The 21,733-nt window shown below is 36.8% G+C and overlaps 1 protein-coding gene across 1 annotated transcript; it reads right to left on the bottom strand.

The window, feature by feature from the left end:
* Window positions 1-10,329: 10,329 nt before the first annotated feature.
* On the bottom strand, window positions 10,330-11,277 carry LOC144229996 (olfactory receptor 52P1-like). The gene has a single exon (XM_077762155.1). It carries the CDS (start codon window positions 11,275-11,277, stop codon window positions 10,330-10,332), a length of 948 nt encoding a protein of 315 aa, XP_077618281.1.
* Between the last annotated feature and the right edge of the window lie 10,456 nt (window positions 11,278-21,733).

Raw genomic sequence — 21,733 nt, 5'->3', positions numbered from 1 at the left:
TATATACAGACCTTGAGTCTGGAAAAGTCCTATTCTGGGGGGTTAGCAGAATCAAGCTTGGATATTATACACCCAATTTAGGATTGTAGGGATCCTTTGGCTTTGTCATTTTTACCTTTTCTCAATAGCAGCACTGAACTTGGAACCTTTTCTCATTTTAATTTCTGTCATTGTAGCATGACTATTCCTACATTCCATAGCTGCACTGACATCAAGAGATGGAAGGGTTCTGAGGGTCTCTGTCTCTACTACTTTATCTTCAGGACACAGGCATCCAAGCATGTTCCAATAATGCCTTCCCCACAGACCTGAAAAATATTGAAGTATCTGAGCCTGACACAAAGTGAAGTCCTGAGATGGTTTCTAGAAAGCTGAACTACTAGTCTGCAGTTTAAAGATCAAAGTGTGATACATAGTGGTTTTAGTGTCATTAGTCTAAAAAAAAAAACTCTGTGTACATGAATTCTATAGATCCTGTCCTTAATCTTTAGGCTAGTAAGACTCCCCCATCCCCATGCAGAAAATTGGTTAAAAAAATTTTTTTTTCTTCTGGACTCTAACAGCAAAAGGCAGAAGTTCTCCATGGTATCTTTAAAAGGGATTCTAATTTCCTGAAACCAGAAGCCAGACTGCTGAAAATCAGATCCAGGATAGGACTTTAAGGGTGGCAAAAATATAGAGATTACTGAATGTAGAGTCTCAATAGGTCATCTGCATCAAAGTAAACTTCCTGACACAGAAAGTATGGAACCTTAAAAGCAGGAAATGAGGCATTTCAGTGAATGAGCCTAAAATTACTAGACCTTCAATATATTCCAAACTTTCCAGGCTGGTAGAAGCATCTCTTTTCCCCTTGCAAGAAGACAACAGTTTTTCTGCCTGGGAATCATGACAATTTTATTTGAAGCACATGCTTTGCAAGAGGTTTCTTGCTCTCTTCAAGATCTACTTCATCATTTTTCATTATTTGCAAGCCAAGTTATACCTTAGAATAGTGTAGGTGGGAAAAGACCGTATTTGCTTCTAGAGGCAATAACTTACACACATAGAAAATTGTAGAATGTATAAATATACAGTGTACCTTTTATCTCCCCCCATCAGGAATGCCAGAAGTCTGAATTCTAGTTGAGAAACATTATATTAATATAATAAAATTCCTATACAGATTCTTACTTCACCAGTGTCTTCCCTTCTTTGCGGTCTTTTCCTCTTCTGACCTTGTATTCTATGGTGGCTCAGGCTCTGTATACCAATCCTAAGACTTTGGGAACTGTCTCTATTTCTTAGAAAAATGGAATGGATTGTCTTGCCCCATTTCACATGGACATTATTCTGTTTCTAGTCACCACAGGATTTAGTATTTGTCTTCAGACTCTTGAGATGAGTCATTCAGGCAGTCATTTTATAGCAACTCATTGCTTCAGAGCACTTATTAGCAGCAGTGACTTCCTTACTCCCATTTAACTACTTATCTGAATAGGATATAATATTGGAACCAGACCTATTGGAGTTACAAAACAGAGAAAAGTGCTGTCATGAGAAAGGCTTATAATCTTGTTAGTAGAATGCTTAAATAGTGGGTATCAGAAAGGACAAAGAAACCAGAGGGCTCTAAAACTGACCCTCGGGTGAGGAGAACAGGTGGGTCTAAGGAAAAGATAAGACAATAGCACAGTACATGTTAGATGAACCAGCTGGACAAGAATGAAAGGAGGAGAGAGAGCAATAATCCTGGCCATGAGGTATAATTTTTCCTGTATTACAAGGTCAGGGAGACTGCAAGGAAGTAACTTCACATAGGTTTATTTAGGGTAGCATCCCAGATATCAGAAATTTCCTGTTAGCAAGACAGAGTTTGACATTTTAATTTCAATAAGTTGGGAACAATTGGTAACACCTCAGACTTTGATTAAATCTTCAGAAAAGCTGGGTCTTAATAGTACATCCACATACTAAGGGATATGATCTTGGAATAAGGGTAAAATGAAATAATAAGTCTTAAAGCCTGAAGTTAAACCTCATAGGGGAAGATCATTGATCTACCAATAAGTTAAATATTCCTGCTAGAAAAAACTCAAGACAAAATAACAGAATCCAGAGATTTTTCAATACATCATTTACAACATCTAGGATACAATGAAAAGCTACTGTAATACCAAAAAAGGCATAATCAAGAGGAAAAAAATTAGCAGAAAGATTTCCTATAACCCATATTTTGGTTTAAAAATAGGTTCTCTTTGTGTTTGGAATTAAATATGAAAACAAATATTTCAGCTTAACTATAAAAACAATTTTAAAAAAAGGGGGTGCCTGAGTGGCTCTTTCAGTTAAGTGTCTGACTCTTGATTTCGGTTCAGGTCGTGATCTTGCAGTGTGTGGGACTGAACCCCTCATCAGGCTCTGTGCTGACAGCATGGAGCCTGGTTTAGATTCTCTCTCTCTTGTCTGCTCACACACTCTCTCAAAATGAATAAACTTTAAAAAATACAAAATAGATAAATAGATAAGATAGATAAATAGATGACAATTGTTACTATGCAATCTCCTTTGGCGCTTCCTAAGTGTAATCTGAAACTGGCCCCTGTACACAGAGGGCAAGGAGAGACAGAAGAAAAAAGTAAACCACTACAGATTGGTGGGTGGAAGGTTTAATAAGCAAGGGAATTTACATATGAGGCTTGTCTTATGCAGCCACAAGGTGAATTGATCTCCGCATATACCCATCAGAATCTTAAAAGTTTATATAGAGGCCTTAACTGAGCAAAGTCATGTATATCATCCAGATGGTTTCAAAAACACCTTACACTTGGGGCACCTGGGTATCTCAGTTGTTTAAGCATCTGTCTCTTGATATTGGCTCAGGTCATGATCTCAGTCAGGAGATCAAGCCCTACATTGGAATTCTTTCTCTCTGCCCCTTCCTGACTCATTCATTCTCTCTCTCTCATTCTTTCTCTCTCTCTCAAAATAAAACAAAACAAAACACCTTACTCTCTCAAGAATATGACCTTGGAATAGCTCCCAGTGTGAGAGTGGTAGGCAGAGCATACATCCCAAGGACCCGGGAGGAGAAGAGGAGCCTCTGATTGCCTGGGTCCAGTGGTTCTCCTGATGATATGGGGATTTAAGGAGAAATTTAGAAACTGCATAATATAATCAAATTAAATTCTAGATCTGCAAACATATCTGAAGCAAAATCTTTTTGGGGAATAACATCAGATTGGACAATGAAAAAAAAAAAGGATAAAGAACATTAAGACCAAGTCAACAAAAAATGTCTAGTATTCTAACTAGTTAATAGAAACAGAGAGAGAAAAGAGTTTAATAACTTGAATGACATTTGGGTCTCTATCACGTAGTCTTAGATATAGGTGATTGAAGTTCCAGAAGGAGAAGAATGGGTCAGAAAAATACTTGGTGAATGAATTAAAAAAATTTTTCCAAATTTGATTACAAAATTATAAAATTTACCCACAGACCTAGAAGTTGGGTCCACAGAAAAATGAATACAAAGAAAATTATATATTGACAAAAAAATCAAACTGATGAAAACCAAATATAAAGAAAAAAATATACCCAAAGCTTCTGAAAAAAGATATATGACATATATAGGAATAAGAATGATGACTGACATTTGTAAGAAAAAAAATGAGGTAAAAAAATAAAGGGCTAACATATTTAAAGTGCTAAATGGAAGAATAAATCTATCAATCTAGAATTGTATAGCTAGCAAAAAATTTTATCAGAAATAAATTTTAAGGGGCACCTGGGTGGCTCAGTCAGTTAAGCATCCAACTCTTAATTTCAGCTCAGGTCATAATCTAACAGTTTATGGGTTTGAGCCACATGTCGAGCTCTGTGTTAACAGTGCATAGACTTCTTGTGATACTCTCTCCCACTCTTTCTTTCTCTGGCCCTCCCACCCACTCTCTCTTAAAATAAACTTTAAAAAAGAAATTTAAAAAATTTTAAGGAAAAATATTTTCAGGTCAAAGCAGAGATTTTCCAATAAACTCATACTATAAAAATGTTAAAGTAAATGATTCACATTGAAGAGAAATATTATATTAAAATTTATATCTATAGGAAGGAAAGAAAAGCACTGAAAATAGTAAATATATGCATGAGTTTTCTTTTATTAAATTATTTAAAGTAGTTCAGTTTTTGAAGTTTATAATGTATGTAAAAATATATAAAATATATTTTATGTAAAATATATATAAAAATAGCACAAAGAACATTAAACTGTTGTAATATTCTTATGATTTCCATGAAGTAGTATAACATTAATTCAAGGAAGATTGTGATAAATTTGGTATATATATATGGTAAATCCTAGAGCTACCTATAGAATAATATGAAGTACAGATAAACACAAGTAGAAGGGATAAAATGCTATATTTTAGTATGTGTTCAATTCACCCCCCTCAATGCAATACAGGAGAAATAAGGAAACAAATACTACATGGTAATGAGAAAGAATGAAACCTGGCCATTTGTAGCAACATGGATGGAACTTGAGGGTGTTATGCTGAGCGAAATTAAGTCAGGCAGAGAAGGACAGATATCATATGTTTGCACATATGGAACTTAACAGAGGACCATGGGGGAGAAGAAGGGGAAAGACAGTTGACGAGAGGGAGCGAGGCAAACCATGAGAGACTCTTGAATGCTGAGAACAAACTGAGGGCTGATAGGGGTAGGGGAAAGGAGAAGGGGGCGGTGACGGGCACAGAGGAGGGCACTTGTTGGGATGAGCACTGGGTGTTATATGGAAACCAACTTGACAATAAACTAAGAAAAAAAAAGAATAAAGAAGACAAATACAAATAGTAAGATAGACTTAAATCCAAGTATATTATTACATTAAAAGTAAACAGATGACATATTCCAGTTATAATGCAGAATTTATCAGACTAGATACATAATGAAGGCCCAATTTTTTTGCTCTTTATAGTTAACTAAATATAAAGCCACTGATAGTTTAAATGTAAAAAGATGGAAAATGTACTATATAGTTTAAGCAGAAGAAAATTGGTTGTATAATATCAGCAAAATTGACTTAGAGGCAGATCATCACTCAAGATAAAGAGGATTATTTTATAATGTTAAAAGTATCAATTAATCAAAAATATATAAAAATTATAAATGTGCATGCACCTGATAACAGAGCTACAAAATACACAAAGCAAAACTGACAGAAATAAAAGGAGAAACAGAAATCCACAACTGTAGAGATTTTAACAGTTCTGTCAGTGACTGATAGAAGAACCTGATAAAAAAATCTTTAATATGGTAAAGTTGATCATTGATCAACTTGATCTAAGTGATAATCCTAAAATACACTCCAAATATGCAGGAAAATTTTAGGTGCACATGGAATATCCACCCAGATAGACCATAGAAGGGCCATAAAACAAGTGTGAATACATTTTGAAGGACTGAGATACAGTGTATGTTTTCCAACCATGATGGAATTAAATGATACATTAATAGTAATAAGTAATATAGAAAATCACCAAATACTAAGAAAGTAAACAGCACACTTAAATAACCAATGGGTCGTAAAAAAAAAAGTCATAAAGGAAATTAAATAGTACAAACTATTTTAACAGAATGTATCAAAATTTGTGGGACACAGCTAAAGCAATGCATGGAGAGAAGTTTATACCTACATTTTTTTTAAATTAGAAAACAAATGTTTAAAATCAATGGTTTAAGTTTCCACCTTAAGAAACTAGAAAGAGGAGCAAATTAAACCCAAAGTAAATAGAAGAATGGAAATAAAGAGTAGAAATTAAAGAGAAACGAATAGGGGGGAAAACATAGCCACAGTTTGGTTCTAAAAATTAATAAAATTGATAGGCTTCTCCCCACAACCAGCATGACAAAACAGGACAAAACAAACACAAGTGACCAATATAGTAAGAGGTAACAAGTCCTACAGAATTGAAGGGATTATAAGGGGATATTATAAATAATTTTATATTGTATATTGTAATAGGTATTTTGAGAATCTAGATGAAATGGGAAGGTTATGGAAATAGAACATATGAATAGAATTCATTAAAAACATAAAAAAACAAAGGAAACTTCAGACCCAGATTTCTTTCCTGTGCAATTGTATCAAATATTTAAGGAATAAATAAATGTTACATGAACATTTTCAGAAAATAGAGCAAGGAATACTTTATTACATTTTATGAGTAAAAAAACCCCCTGATATGAGAACATGACAAGAAAATTACAAGAAAATTAAAAGATCAATATCTGTCAGGAACAGAGATAATTATCTCTATCAAAATATTAGCAAATTGATTCTAGCAATATACAAATATGGTACTACATCATGACCTTACATTCCAGGAATGTAAGGTAGTTTACCATTTAAAAATAAGTCAATTATATACTCCATTAATAGAATGAAGGAGAAAAATCATGTGATCACCTAAGTAAATGAAAAAAAAAAAAAGACTAAATCAACATCATCTGGATAATAACTTTCAACAGTTGGTAAAAAGAAACCTATGAAAAATCTACAGTTAACATGATAATTAGGAAAGTGTTCCATCTTTCATAATTAAGATAAAAAAAACAAGACAACGATATTTACTTAATTCTATTGAATACTGTATCAGAGATACTAACCAGTATGAAATCAGAAAAAAATTCCTACAAAGATTATTGCTAGGGTTTTGATGTGATTTTTAACAAATTTATTTCAAAATACATATAAGAATGCAAAGAACATGGAATGGTCAGAACCACTGTGGAATTAGTGTTGGAAGTCTTGCACTACCTCCTTTCGAGACTTATTATAAAGTTAAGACAGTGTTGATATGTGGATATAAGCTTGACATGATAGTCAAATAGATTAACGAAAGAGAAGAAAATCTAGAAATACATCCATTTGACAAAGTTATCAAGGCAATTAAATTTTGAAAAGAATCTTTCAACAAATTCTGGAACTGAATATCCATAAGTGAAAAAATAAATCTTGATCTCTACTTCACACCATATACAATTATAATTTGTGTTTGATCCTAGACCTGAAATTAAAAGCTAAATCCATAAAACAAAGCACTAACCATGAATAAGATTGCTAATTTTGTCACAACTAAAATGTCTTTTTATCAAAAGAGACTACTAAGAAAATCAAAAGGCAACCTACACAATTGGCCAATATTTTCACTATGTTTATATGACAGATGACTTGTATTCAGAATATATACTAGTATAAATGAACAAAGCAAAAAATTCAATAAAATGGACAAAAGACATTAACAGACATATCATAGAAGGTATTTGCATGAACAGTAAGTGTTATAAAATGTTGCACAATGTCATGAAATGTAAATAAAACCCAAAAATTACTATTTTACACATATTGGGATGGGTAAGATAAAAAAGAATGATAGTTGTTCTACATCCTGATCAACCCTTGAAATTAAGTGTCATACATCACTGGTGAGACTATAAAATGGTACAATTACTTTGGAAAATGATTTGGCAGGTTCTATTAAACATACATTTACACTATAACCCAGAAATTTTAGTTTAAGAAATATTAATAGCATATTTATAAGACAAAAAAAAAGAAGCAATTCAAGTATCTACAAATAGTTATCTTTGATGTATTCATGCAATGGAATATCAGCAACAAAAAAAGAATTAACAGCTGATGTGCACAAATACAAATGAACCTCAAAACTATATTGAGCCAAGGATGTTGGACACATAGAATATATATTCTATCATTCCACTTAATATTAACTTTTAGAGCACTAAGTTTGATACAAAGTAATCCAAGCCAAACAGTGGTTTTCTCAGTGGGAGAGCCCTAAGGGTATTACCTGGAAAGAGAACAGGGGAAATTTCTGGGATTATAAAAATATTCTGTATCTTAATGTGGTAGTTATACTGATGCACACATTTGTCAGAGATCATTTAACTATATATTTAACATACGCATTTTGTTTTAGGTAAATTATATCTCATTAAAAGATAGTTTGGGAAAAATAAATCCGGTTGTAACCAATGATCCCAAATAGACTGTAGCTGGTTTTCTTGGTTTCCCCCTAATTTGAATTAGTTTGAATTAAGTATCCTGGGGACTAGAATTTATTGGCCAATGAATTGCCAGTCTCCAGTTGTCTGGCAACCTGGGCTGTTTGTGGGTAAATTAAAACTACTGATTTTGTGTGTGCGGAGTCTTGAGTGAAGGAAGAATTATTATGTTAACTTAGGAGTCACTGAGAGTATGTTGCAAGAAGTAGGGTGAGGGAGCGGGTTTGTTGAGGTCTCCTATTCAAGTTTTCACCAGGGATTTATCTTCCTGAATCATCATCATATTTACAATTCTTAGAATAGTGCTTGGAATATTGCATATTCTCAGAAAGATCAGTAATGTTAGGAAAAGAATAGATCTTATTAGATTTTTGGTGTCAGCGTCTAGGTTTATAGGAACTCACCTGGTAATGAGTTAAAAACCACAGAATTTAGAATTAAAGAGATTTGAATCCTGGCTCTGATATTTACTTGATTTCTTGGACAAAGGGTTACCTTCCTCATCTTCTGGTTCTATAAAGTGGAGGAAATTATGTGCTCATCAGATGGTTATGAGATTTTAATAAGATGATGCACCTCCTCCTGTGACACTGCAGAGTGTTAAGCTAATCCACTGCTGTAACTGGATGAAGTTCTGAAGACCTAGGTCTTCCTGAGCCTGCTAGTGGCCTTCTCCTGTGTAAGCTCTTTCCTAACTTACTAAAATGCTTTACTATGGAGACAAATACCTATTAAATACCTATCCATCTGCCTGTAGAGTCTGAGCACAGATGTCAGAACCAGAGACTGAGAATTCTGGATCCTAATGAACCTTCCAGTCACAGCCATCACTTTCAGTTTTGAAAACCTGTTCAGGAGGTCAAGTTGGAATGCATTCTCTATTTTATCCCCAAAGAAGGGGTTTGGTCTTTTCCTTGGACCATTGAGGCTTGGTGGCAGCTCCACATGGCCACTCTATGGAATAGAAGAAAAGACTAAGGATGTCAGACTTGACATCATTTAGTATGAGACTTTGTTCCCACACCTCAAACTCAGGTGTGATTGAAGGCTTCTGAGAAAGCAGCCTTTCCTATCTGGACAGAAGTGGAATGAGATAAGGTGGGTCCTAAGACCTCTTTTCCCCTGAGCAAGTTAGATGTCCTTACTCAGTATCCATGGTCCCTGTGCTTATCCTAATCATATTCATTTAATTTGATGTAGCTGATTTGGTTTTACTGTTGTCTCCTCCTCCAACAGTGAATAGTTTCCATGAGCACTTTTGACCATATCATGTCCATACCTCTAGACTTTAGTATAGTGCATACTCAGTTAAAAAAAAAAAGATGAAAATTCTCATCTCCCAGAGAATCTTCCTAGATTGACATTATACCTTGTTGTTTATTCTTCTGTACAGCAGACACAGTTGTCCCTATACCCCACTGCTGAGTGCTAGGTCTCCATCTCTCTGCTTCTCTAATTCTCTGTGTTTCTCCTGTCAAACTCAGAATTCACTGAGTGAGGCATGCATGTATCTATATCAGAGTAGGATCTGTGGATCAAGGTTATTTCTTCTGGTCAGGCCATCAGTCATATCATTTTCATTTTATCAAGGTCTCCTAGAAGGTAGGAGCCATGTCAGAACAGCAGTATGGAATTCCCTGGGAGATGATCATCAGCTTGGTGACCATGTTTCCCAATAAACATGGGATTCCTAGGCTTTGTAATCATATCTACATCACAAATGGGAAATATCTAATGGTTCCTCATACTTCAGACTTGTGCTACATTTCCTTAAGTAAGGATACCATCGAATGTGGGTTTCTCTCTCTCCACCATGCTGGGAACCACTGGTCTCTTAAACATTACCATTGGTTCATGAACTGGTGCCTATACACAGAGAGCAAGAAGAGACCAAGGAGTCAGACCACTCCAGATGAGCAGGTTTAAAAAGCAAGGGAACTTATGAGATTTGTGTTAGTGACCACAAGTACACCGACAAATCTTTAAAGTTTGTATAGAGGCCTTAACTGGGTTCAGTCATGTATACTGTCCAGATGGTCTTGACAAAACCTTACTCTCTCAAGCTGTGTCCATGGAACAGCTCTCACTGTGGGAATGATAGGCAGGATGTATATTCCAGGGACAGTGGAAGGTGTGAGGAACCTCCAACTGCCCTGATCTGGCTCACAGGTTAACTGGTCAGCACATCCTCTTAATGGACCACCCCAACAACTGCCTAAGGCCTAAAGGAGGAAGACATGGTTTTAGGGTGGGGTTGAAGACTTAAGACTGAACAATGCCCCGCTTCAGCAGTCGGAGGGCCCCATCCCGGATCTGCTTGGTCTTCATGCCATAGATGATGGGGTTGAGCATGGGTGGTACAACAAGGTAGAGGTCAGCCAAGAGGATATGGATGTGCCGGGGCACATGCTGGCCAAAGCGCTGAGCATAGAATGAGAAGAGCCCTGGTGTATAGAAGAGAAGGATGACGCCCAGGTGGGAGCCACAAGTGCCAAATGTCTTAGTTCTTGCCTCTTTGGAGGAGAGACCTAACACAGCCCGGAGGATGAGTGTATAGGAGACAGCAATGCAGATAGAGTCTGTGCCCACCACCAGCGTGGCAGCAGTAATGCCATAGATGTTGTTTGGCCGTGTGCCTCCACAAGCCAGCTTCACCACAGCCATGTGCTCACAGTAGGAGTGGGCCACCACTCGGCCACAGTATCTCAACCTTGCCAATAAGCATGTGAGTGGAGTCATGAGTCCCAAGCCACGAAACACAGCAGCAGCTGCCAGCTTGCCCACAGCCTCTGGGGGCAACAATGACCCATAGTGCAGTGGCCGACAGATGGCCAAGTAGCGGTCAAAGGCCATTGCTAACAGGATACCAGATTCGACAGCTGAAAAGCCATGGATAAAGAACATCTGGGTAGCACAGGCCCCAAAGTCAATCTCAGTAGCATTTGTCCAAAAAAGTGCAAGGAGCTTGGGCACAGTAGAAGTGCAGAGCACCAGGTCAATGATGGACAGCATGCATAGGAACAGGTACATGGGCTGGTGCAGTGCAGGCTCTGATCGCACCACCATCAGCACTGCCATATTGCCGAGCACTGCCAGGGCATACATGGAGCAGAAGGGAAATGCAATCCAAAAGTGGGATGCCTCAAGACCAGGAATTCCCATGAGCAGAAAAGAGCTTGGGTTTTGAAAGCTGTGGTTTGTGAATTGCATGGTCAGGTCCAGGTAGGACAGGTAGAGAAGACCTTACTGCCCTGCTCTGAACCCTAGGAAGCCTTGACAGATGAGGCCATTGAGATTCACTCTTATGCTGTGGCTGAAACTGAAAGGGCAGCAGAAAATATTTGAGTTAGACCTCATGAAAACATCCAGGATAAGAAGGTTGTATGGCATTGGGAAGTGATGGTAGGAGGAGGTGAATTTATCATTACCAGGGATCAAAGGAGCCTTTTCCAATTATGTCTGATTCAATAATGTCTAGGCTGGGGCTGTAGGGTGAGTGACGTGGCTTTAGAACTCTAGCCACTTATCTTTACCATGGAGAATCTTACCAGTCTTCTGACCTGATTCTACCTTATACTCTTATTTTCTTCTGATCTGCTGTGACAGTAAAACAGTGTTATAAAAATCAAAGGTCAGGCACATTTGATTTGTGGTTACTTTTCACGATGGGAAGATCAAGACTGAGAGGTAAAAGAAAGGAGAATGGGGGGATGTTGGATGGGTTTTTCAAGCCACTGAACCCATGGTTACACATAGATGAGGCTCAGAACAACAAACACATGATAAAAGGAGGAGTCTCTTGTAGCCTGCTAAAGCCAGAACATTATCTGGCTTATGTTAGTGCTAGGATCCTGTGCTTATCATAAGTGTCTGTGTGAAACAGGTGAGATCATGCAGTATTGATCAAGGATATATGTCAGGCTAATTTGGCCATAATATGTGATCTAATAAAGTTACTGAGGGACAAAAGCACAGTCTTATAAAAAAAAATCAATGGTGCATGAAGAAGGTATGAGAAGTGAATTTTAATCACTGGGAACACAATTGTTAACTGTAAGCAAGTATGGAGACCTGTTTGGTCAGATGATAGCATAAAGCTTCTACACATGTCCACCCCATCTCTTTGTCTATTACCCACACTTTCTATATCCCCTGAACTTCCCTTACCTAAATATACCTTCTCACTCTTCTCTGATACAGTAGCCAGCCAGTAATTGAGAATTTGAGAAAGAATTTGAATAAAAAGTCAGGAAGGGGACAATAGAGAGAGGAGGATGAAAAGTAAAGTTGATAACAAGAAACAGGAATAAACATAGGAGAGATTAGGGGAAGAACAGTACCTTTATCACACTGATTTCTTTTTTTTTTTCCTATTATTTTTAAATTTACATCCAAGTTAGTTAGCATATAGTGCAACAGTGATTTCAGGAGTAGATTCCTTAATGCCCCTTACCCATTTAGCCCATCATCTCTCCCCCAATCCCTCCAGCAACCCTCTGTTCTCTATATTTAAGAGTCTCATGTTTCATCCCCCTCACTGGCATACCAATTTCTAATATAATGGGAGATAACTGTGTTCTGGCTGCTAGTGGGAAGAGAGTGGAACTACTTGAATCCTCTGGAGATAGTCCATCAATGTCCTTAATCTTAAGTTGCAGTACTCCTTTCAATTTCTTGCATAAGCTATCTATATCCAGAAAGAGGCAAGAATGTGGTCTGAGGGAAGGAACCCTGGACCAGGATGCCATCCAGTACCAACTGTGGCTGTCACTGTGATATAGAGACAAACATTTTGTCCCTTTATGGCCTCATCATCCCTTTTTTCATGTGTTTAATTTTTCCTTCTGTGCTATTTCCATTCCTGAGTTCCTACCATATTCAAATGGTATTTCAGTTTTGGTGGTAGATGAGGGGTCAGGGACAGAGAAATTTGGGTGTGTATGTGGGGGGGTCCTTATAAAATGGTATACATAAAACTGTTCCATTCTACGTATGAGCACCCCATGTGTTTAGTTCAGCATATGACTGTGCCTATATATATTGCTGTGTAAAATGAACAAGGCTGTACTCAGACATGGTACATACATTTAGTTAACATTGTTTTTGGGGTATCCGTACTTCAATGCCCTTTCTTTGGTGTGGAGAAAACTGGGAGCTAAATAATCCAAACATAAATGGAACAGACTTACTTTCTTCACTCCCTCCCCCTTTTCTTCCAGTCTTTTAATAATTGAATCAAGTTTCTTCAGCCTCTGAGCTACCTCTCAAAGAATATTTACTCTATCTTTGTAGTTACACAGCACAATGAACTGAATGCCTCCCTTGCCTCAACCCCATTTTCACAGATAGGGAAAATGAAGTTGGAAAAGCATATGTTAAGCACAGTATGCCAAGATGATATGAGAGGTAAAGGTGAAGGCCTTGGGGTCATCACTTCTTGTCCTTCTCACCAATATTTGAGTTAGATCTCATGAAAAATGTCCAGGAACAAAGCTGTCTCATGAAGGAACAAATTATTCATTGCTGGAAGTGCTTATGAGCATCTGGAAGCCACCTGCCCAGGATTCAACGTTTATTAGTAGAAGAGTAAGAGCAGTCCTTTTCAAGTCTCAGCTCTGCTAACTCACCAGCTGGGTGATCTCAGTCAAGTCACCTCACCTCTGTCAACATGCTTCCTCATATGTGACCTGGAGAGTTCATTCTTACTTCAGAAGCTATTGTGAGGAATACTTATGGGAGACATTCATCTGAAGAGCACTACACGGCATATAGCAGTGAGAAAGAAGTGTGATTCATTTGTTAAGTCGCTTTTATCTGAAGTGGAGACCACCTCAGTGAGAAAATGATCTTAGTGGTCCGAGTCTTTGGACTGCTTGTAGTGTGCTTATTGTAGGGTGACATACACAGACTTACCAGGCCTGGGGCAAGGAGCAGTAGTAAAGTCTCAGGTCCTGCAGGGATTAGAGCGTGGCGAGCAAAAAGGCTGGAATATTTATCCTCTTATTAAGGCCCTCGCAGAGAGTAAAAATTCCCTGGGGATGAAGGCACTACAAAGACCTCTGGGAGGCTGAAAAGAGGCAGAAAAGGTAGGGAAAAGGTAGGGAAAAATAATAGGATAATAGAGAAGATTTACACTGAGAGTTCAGAGTGGATAGGAAGGAGGTATGTATACAGACCCCTGCATAAAATAATCCTAAAGGCCTTCTGGCATAGGAATACTGTTTAGAAAATTTTACTAATTTTGCCTTTTCTCCTGATCCCTTCCACATGTCCCAAATATTTGCTTCTCAATGTTTCTTCTGGTTAAACTTAGCTTTTCTGAATGTTAGTTTTTCATCTGAAAAAGGGGAAGGCAATGAATGAGATGATATATGCAAGGCATTTATCATTTTTCCTGGTCTGTGCCCAACCACTTGGTAAAAAGTTTTAATTTTAGTATTTTATCTAATTTAATGATCACTGACTGAACATCTACTATATGCTAAGAACTAGGTGTTAGTGCACAGAAATGGAGGATCACACCCTTGTTCATAGTCTGGTTTGGGATAGGAAGACATAAAAGATTAGTTATAGTTTAATGAGAGATATGTAGATCTAAAAAAGACAAGTTCATTCAGCAGAAAGGAGGTTAGTGCTATAAAAGTTAGTCAAAGATTCAGAAAAAGAAGGTGGGCTTGGAGGAAGGTTCATATGAAGGAGAGAAAATAGCATGTGTAAAACATGGCAGACAAGAGATAATGGGTATTTTCTGGCAGCCAGTGCAGCCTAGTTCAAAGTTAATATTTTTTAAAAAATTAGGGGTGCCTGAATGGCTTCCTTGGTTAAATAGCTAACTCTTGATTTCAGCTCAGGTCATGATCTCACAATTTGTGGGATAAAGCCCTGTGTTGGGCTCTGTACTGACAGCATGGGGCCTGCTTGGAATTCTCTTTCCCTCTCCCCTGCTCACATGTGCTTGCTCTTAAAGTGAATAAACTTTAAAAAAACTTTAAAAAATGATTATAATTGACACACATGTTACATTAGTTTCAGATTTACAACATAGTGATTCAACATCTCTATGTATTATGCTATGCTCACCACAAGTGTAGCTACCATCTGTTATCATATAACACTATTACAAGATCATTGACTATATATCCTATGCTCTACTTTATTCCCATGTTTCACTCATTTCATAATGGGAAGCCGAATGTCCCACCCTCCTGTACCCATTTTAGCCTTCTCATCAGAGCAGAGAGCCCAGAAATAAACTCATGCTTTTATGGTCAATTAATCCACAAAGAAGACAGATACAATACAGGGAAAATACAGTCTCTTCAATAAATGATGCTGGAAAAACTTGACAGCTACATGCAAAAGAATGAAATTGGATCACTAACACCAAACACAAAAATAAACTCAAAATGGATTAAAAATTTTTTTTTGTCATTCATAATAGTTTTTTTTATTTGCTTGTTGCTTTGCAAAAAAAAACAAACATACTTCAGGATGAGCAGGCTGGACAAGCAGGCTGATGCAGGACAGGTACATCGTCATAAATAACTGGTTGCCAATTATAATTTCAGAAATGAATACATAAAAATATTTAAATGCATTTATTCTTTAGATGTATGAAAAATGGATTAAAAATTTAAAGTAACACCTGAAACTGTAAAACTCCTAGAAGAGAACACAGGCAGAAATTACTTTCTTATTCCTTAAGTCAGTAGAAATTCCTACTGACCATAGAAACATTTTAATAGGTATGTCTCCTAAGGCAAGGGAAACAAAAGAAAAATAAAATATTGAGACTACATCAGGATAAAAATCTTTTGTACAGCAAAAGAAATCATCATCAATACAAAAAGGCAACCTACTGAATAGAAGACAAGTGGTTAAAATCCAAAATATACAAAGAACTTTTACAACACCCAAAAAATTGAATGAAAAAGTGGGCAAAAGACCTGACTAGACATTTTTGCAAAGAATAAATACAGATGGCCAAACACATGGAGAGACGCTCATCATTACTCAGAGAAATGCAAATCAAAGGTACTCTGAGCCAGTGTCCTTTCTCTCCTCTCATCCAAACAACATCTTATCAAACGCTGTTTGAGTGATACTTGTCACTTTAAATCTTGTTGGTGTGATCTCAGTCAAGCAACAGCCCTTAGCCTCTTGTTCCCCATCTGTAAAAAAATGGGGAGAGTTCTAGTAAACAGAAGATGCTTACTACAGTGTATGGGACATAATAACAACAACAATCTGTTGAGGATTTACTATCATTACGTTATTATCTTTAAGTCATCTTCCTTCACAATGGGTTTTTTGAATGCAGAGATCAGGGTGAATGAATTAAACTCTTTGATGGTACTTAAAAGATCACAATTTAGGTATAGGGAGAAGGCTGTTAAATGAGTGGATGGGATTCTAGTTAAATGCAGTCCAGGCAGACAGACATGAAGCTTGATTTCAAACAATAAGTCAAGAAACCTATTGAGGATTCAATATGTATCTGACATGGTCTTAGAGATACAAAAAATTGAAAAGATTCCTGCAAGTGCAAATCAAAACTATAAATATATCACCTCAGAACTGTCAGAATGACTAAAAATCAACAACACAAGAAATAACAGGTGTTGGCAAGGATGTGGAGAAAAAGGAACCTTCTTGTACCATTGGAGGGAATGTAAACTAATGCAGCCACGGTGGAAAACAGTATGGAGGTTTCTCAACAAGTTAAATATAGAACTACCTTATGATCTAGCAATTGCACTACTGGGCATTTACCTAAAGAGTACAAGAACACTAATTCAAAGGGATACACACACCCTATTGATAGCATCATTATTTATAATCGCCAAGATATGGAAGCAGCCCAAGTGTCAATTGATGAATGGATAAAGATGTAAGATTGTACACACACACATACACACAAATGTTATTTAGCATAAAAATGAAATCTTACCATTTGCAACAATATGGATAGAGCTAGATAATATAATGCTAAGCAAAGTAAATCGGAGAGAAAGACAGATACCAAATGATTTCACTCATATGTGGGATTCAAGAAGCAAAGTGCGCAAAGGGAAAAAAAAGTGAAAGAGGCAACCCAAGAAACAAACTCTTAACTGTAGAGAACTGATGGTTACCAGAGGGGAAGTGGGTAGAGTGATGAGTGAAATAGGTGACAAGGATTAAGGAGTGCATTTATCATGATGATCACTGGGTAATGCATAGAATTGTTGAATCATTATATTGTACACCTGAAATACTATATATTAACTGTAATAAAAACTTAAAAAACGGTAAAAATAACTAGAAAAAGTAATAAACCTGGTTAAATTTATGGTGATAGAACTTAGGATGGTTAGGAGGTTTATATGAAGTAAATATGTAAAATCTTCATAAATACAAGTGTTTACACCAAAAAGATGTGAAAAGAAGGTGGTTCCCAGGATCCAAGCTATTTTTGAATTCTATACCAAAGAAGAGAAACAACAGATGTTTACCATCGTGTTTTATATAAAATTTGATTTGAGGGATTCTAATATTTTAAAAAGTATGATACTGTTCTAAGATAATCCTATTACATGATTTGTCCTTTAACTCTATTTTAAAGTTTTAATTATATGAATGATTTACAAATACATTCNATGGTGATAGAACTTAGGATGGTTAGGAGGTTTATATGAAGTAAATATGTAAAATCTTCATAAATACAAGTGTTTACACCAAAAAGATGTGAAAAGAAGGTGGTTCCCAGGATCCAAGCTATTTTTGAATTCTATACCAAAGAAGAGAAACAACAGATGTTTACCATCGTGTTTTATATAAAATTTGATTTGAGGGATTCTAATATTTTAAAAAGTATGATACTGTTCTAAGATAATCCTATTACATGATTTGTCCTTTAACTCTATTTTAAAGTTTTAATTATATGAATGATTTACAAATACATTCCTTTCTAGGAGACACACACACACACACACACACACACACACACACACACACACACACACACACACACGATTCCTGTTTTAAGGAGCTTTAAATGCAGATGGTGAAGGGAAGAGCTAGTGGGAGATAGCACGGCCCAGATGATAGAAAGAAAGGTTCAGGCTTTTTTCTCTGAACATAGATTCCCTGGGGAGCTCACAGGATATTCATACTTCAAGAATTCAGTTTCAGAGATCCTAAGGTTTGGTCATTCCCCCATTTAGTTCTTCCAGAACACAACTGATTCTAATAAAGGGAATGAGTGGCAATAGCAGATAAATGAGAGGACTCTTAAATTTTCTGTCAGTACCACAGTGCTCAAGAGCCAAGCCAAGGATCTCCATTATTCTGATGGGGCTCATGGATAGGCATGGTTATTCATCGTTAACTTGGAACACCATTGGACAGATCTTTATTCAACTAATGAGATTTATTCTGCAGAATATTATAAAGCATCTGTCATCATTTCTCTAAGTATTAGAAATGTAGTAGCGACTGAAGACGACAAAGTCCTTGTTCTGATAGAACTTCTAAGCTAGTAAGGGAGACTTTCATTAAAAAGTTCAACATGTAACATAAATAAGTATTGAAAAGTGCTAATTAAAATAAAACAGGAAGATAGAAAGTGACAAGGAGCACAGTTTTAGAGTAGTCATGGTAGACTTTTCTCAAATGACATTTGAGTAGGGATCTTGAGGACATGAGTGAGCAACGCATGCAGCTGTATGAAGGACAGTGCTCCAGGCAGAACAGCAGATGCGCATGCTTTTAGGTCTAGAATGTGGTGAATTTGAGGGATAGCATCAGGCCGCTTGGTTGAGTGGAGTGACTAAGAAGAAAGATGAATTTGAGAGGTAGACAAGGTCCAGATAATAAAGGGTCTTGTAAGCCATGGTGAAAACTGGAAATTGTGTGAAATGTGGTAGAAATCTGCTTGAGGATTTACAACAGGATTCTGTTATGCTGTGACTTAGGTTTTAAAAGGTCTACTCATGGGGCACCTGGGTGGCTTAGTCAGTTGAGTGTCCGACTTCGGCTCAGGTCATGATCTCATGGTTCGTGGGTTTGAGCCTTGCATCAGGCTCTGTGCTGAATGCTTGCTCAGAGCCTGGAGCCTGCTTCAGATTCTGTGTCTCCTCTGCTCCCTGCCCCTCCTCTCCTTGCGCTCTGTCTTTCAAAAGTAAATAAATGCAAAAAAAAATTTTAATAAAAGGTCTACTCTGGGGGTGCCTGGGTGACTCAGTACATTTAGCATCTGACTCTTGATTTTGGCTCAGGCCATGATTCCAGGATCATGGGATTGAGCCCTGTTTTGGGCTCCCCACTGAGGGAGGACCCTGCTTAAGATTCTCTCTCTCTATGCCCCTCTCCCCAACTAAAATGTAAAAATAAAAGGTCTTTTCTGGATTCTACATAAGGGGATTAAGGATGAAAAGAGGGAAACTAGTTCAAAACTTATTGTTATAACCAAAGAATGAAATGATGGTGATTTAACCAGAGTGGAAGCAGTAGAGTCAATGAAATGTGATTACACTTGGGATATGCTTTGAAGATGCAGCAACTAGAATTTGTTGATGGATTCACTGAATGCAGCATCATAAGGATATGATAGGCTTCAGGTTGGAGACTTCTAGGTTTCCAACTGGATGGATGGATAGAAGGGCTTCAGTACAATGTGAAACACTGAGATTAAAGTAGGTTTAAAGAGTAGAGGCAAAAAGGAATCAGAATTCTGTTTTGAATATGTAAGCTTGGAAATATATGTTAGACATTCAAGAATAGCTATCAGGTAAGCAAATTATATTTATCAAATTTGAAGCCCAAGAGAGCTATCTGAATTAGAGAGGTATCAAAGAATAGTTAGAGGGATGAGAAATGATAAAAATCACCTAAAGAATGGAGAGAAGAGATCTCAACATCAGAGGCTGGGAAAAGGGGAACTAGACTAGACAGTAAAGGATACTCAGAAAGTGACATAATGAAGTATGAAGAAAACCTTCAGAGTATTGTTTAGGAAATCAGGAAGTAAAGAGTGCACATCTCTGCCAAATGTTACCAGGGCATTGACTAAGACAGGGTTTAAGAATTGATTACTGATAGTTAACAATATTGTATCATATACTGGATATTTGCTAAGATAGTAGATCTTAAGTGTTTTTACCATGAAAGAAATAGTAACAATATAACTAGATTGTAAGGAGTTTACAGTGTAGATGTATATCAAAACATCAAGTAGTGACACCTTAAACATACAATTTGTCAATTATACCTCAATAAAGATGGAAATTGATTATTGGTGTTTTTAAAACATGATGCTGGAAATACTAGATATCTACATGCAAAAGAATAAAGTTGAACTCCACCTTATATCCTGTTCAAAAATTAGCTCAAATAGATTGAAAACCTAAACAGAAGCTGTGAAATTATAAACTTACACTAGAAAATATGGGTAAGAACCTTCATGACTTTGTACTTGGCAATGATTTCTTGAATAGGACATCTAAAATACAGGTAAGAAAAATAAATTGAGCTTCATGAAAACTAAAAGTTTTTGTTCAAAAGAATACTACCAAGAGAGTGAAAAGAGAACTTATAGAAAGGGAGAAAGTATTTGCAAGTTGTATTTGATAGGGGATTAATATCTAGAATATATAAAGAATTCTTACAATGCACCAAAAACAATGCAATTCAAAATGGGCACAAGACTTGGATAGACACTAATACAGAAAAGATACAAAATGGCCAATTAGCTCAAGAAAAGATGCGCAACATCACTAATCAGTATGTAAAAGCAAATAAAAACATGAGTTACCATTTCATATCCATTAGGATGGCTATTACAAAAAAAATAGGCAATTCTAAGTGTTAATGAGGTGTTGAAATAGGAATTTTGTACCTTTTTGTTGGAATGAAAAATGGTACAGCTGGTGTGGAAAATGGCATGGCAGTTTTTCCAAAAATTAAACATGAAATTGTCATGATCTTTACCTAATTCAACCTGGGTATATCCCTCCCTGACTGCTCCCAATATCAGCTTGTGAATCTCAAGTCAGGATTACCAACTCCACATAGTCTATCTCCTCAGTCTAACTCAGACTTCAAAATAAGCCCTGTTGTAGAAGGCTCACCTCAACCCAATGTGTTCTGGAGACTCCAGGTGGAGAGGTGAGTGCTTGTTTCTGAGGGACAAGACTTAGGACATCTAATACAAAATCTGGATGTTTCTGTGGATAAGAGGGGAGCCAGAAGTATACAGTGTCAGCAGGAACTGTTAGGATGTTTCATGGAGAGTTAATTCAGGTTAAATGACAGAGGGGCCCCTGTGAAAAACAAATTCCCCTCTCAGGATTACGGCAAAATAGCAGATGTTGAGACCAGTCGTAGGAGAAAAGCATCCTTTTTGGTATTGTTATTAATGGTTGATAGTTATTGAGTAATAACATGATAATTATAGCTCAACGATCTCATTGGATACTACCCAAATTGTGAGAGATGAGCAGGGTTAGGATTATTGTCCCTACATGATAGTAAGGAAAAAATCCAAGAAACAGAAGTTAAGTGCCTAACAAAAGTCAAACTGGGATTTAACCTAATTTCCCATTCATAACCTCAATTCACAGCTCTGTCCACAAAATTAAGCAAAACATCAAGACTCCAAACCAAATTAAAAAAAAACAAACAGATA

Source organism: Crocuta crocuta, unplaced genomic scaffold, assembly GCF_008692635.1.
Source record: "Crocuta crocuta isolate KB4526 unplaced genomic scaffold, BGI_CrCroc_1.0 scaffold306, whole genome shotgun sequence".
NCBI classification, from domain to species: domain Eukaryota; kingdom Metazoa; phylum Chordata; class Mammalia; order Carnivora; family Hyaenidae; genus Crocuta; species Crocuta crocuta.
Note: the sequence above shows the minus strand (reverse complement) of the source record. Positions and strands in the feature narration are given on the sequence as shown.

What these genes read in the sequence shown, in the direction of transcription:
- LOC144229996 (XM_077762155.1), bottom strand. Translation starts at nt 11,277, where the DNA reads ATGCAATTCACAAACCACAGCTTTCAAAACCCAAGCTCTTTTCTGCTC.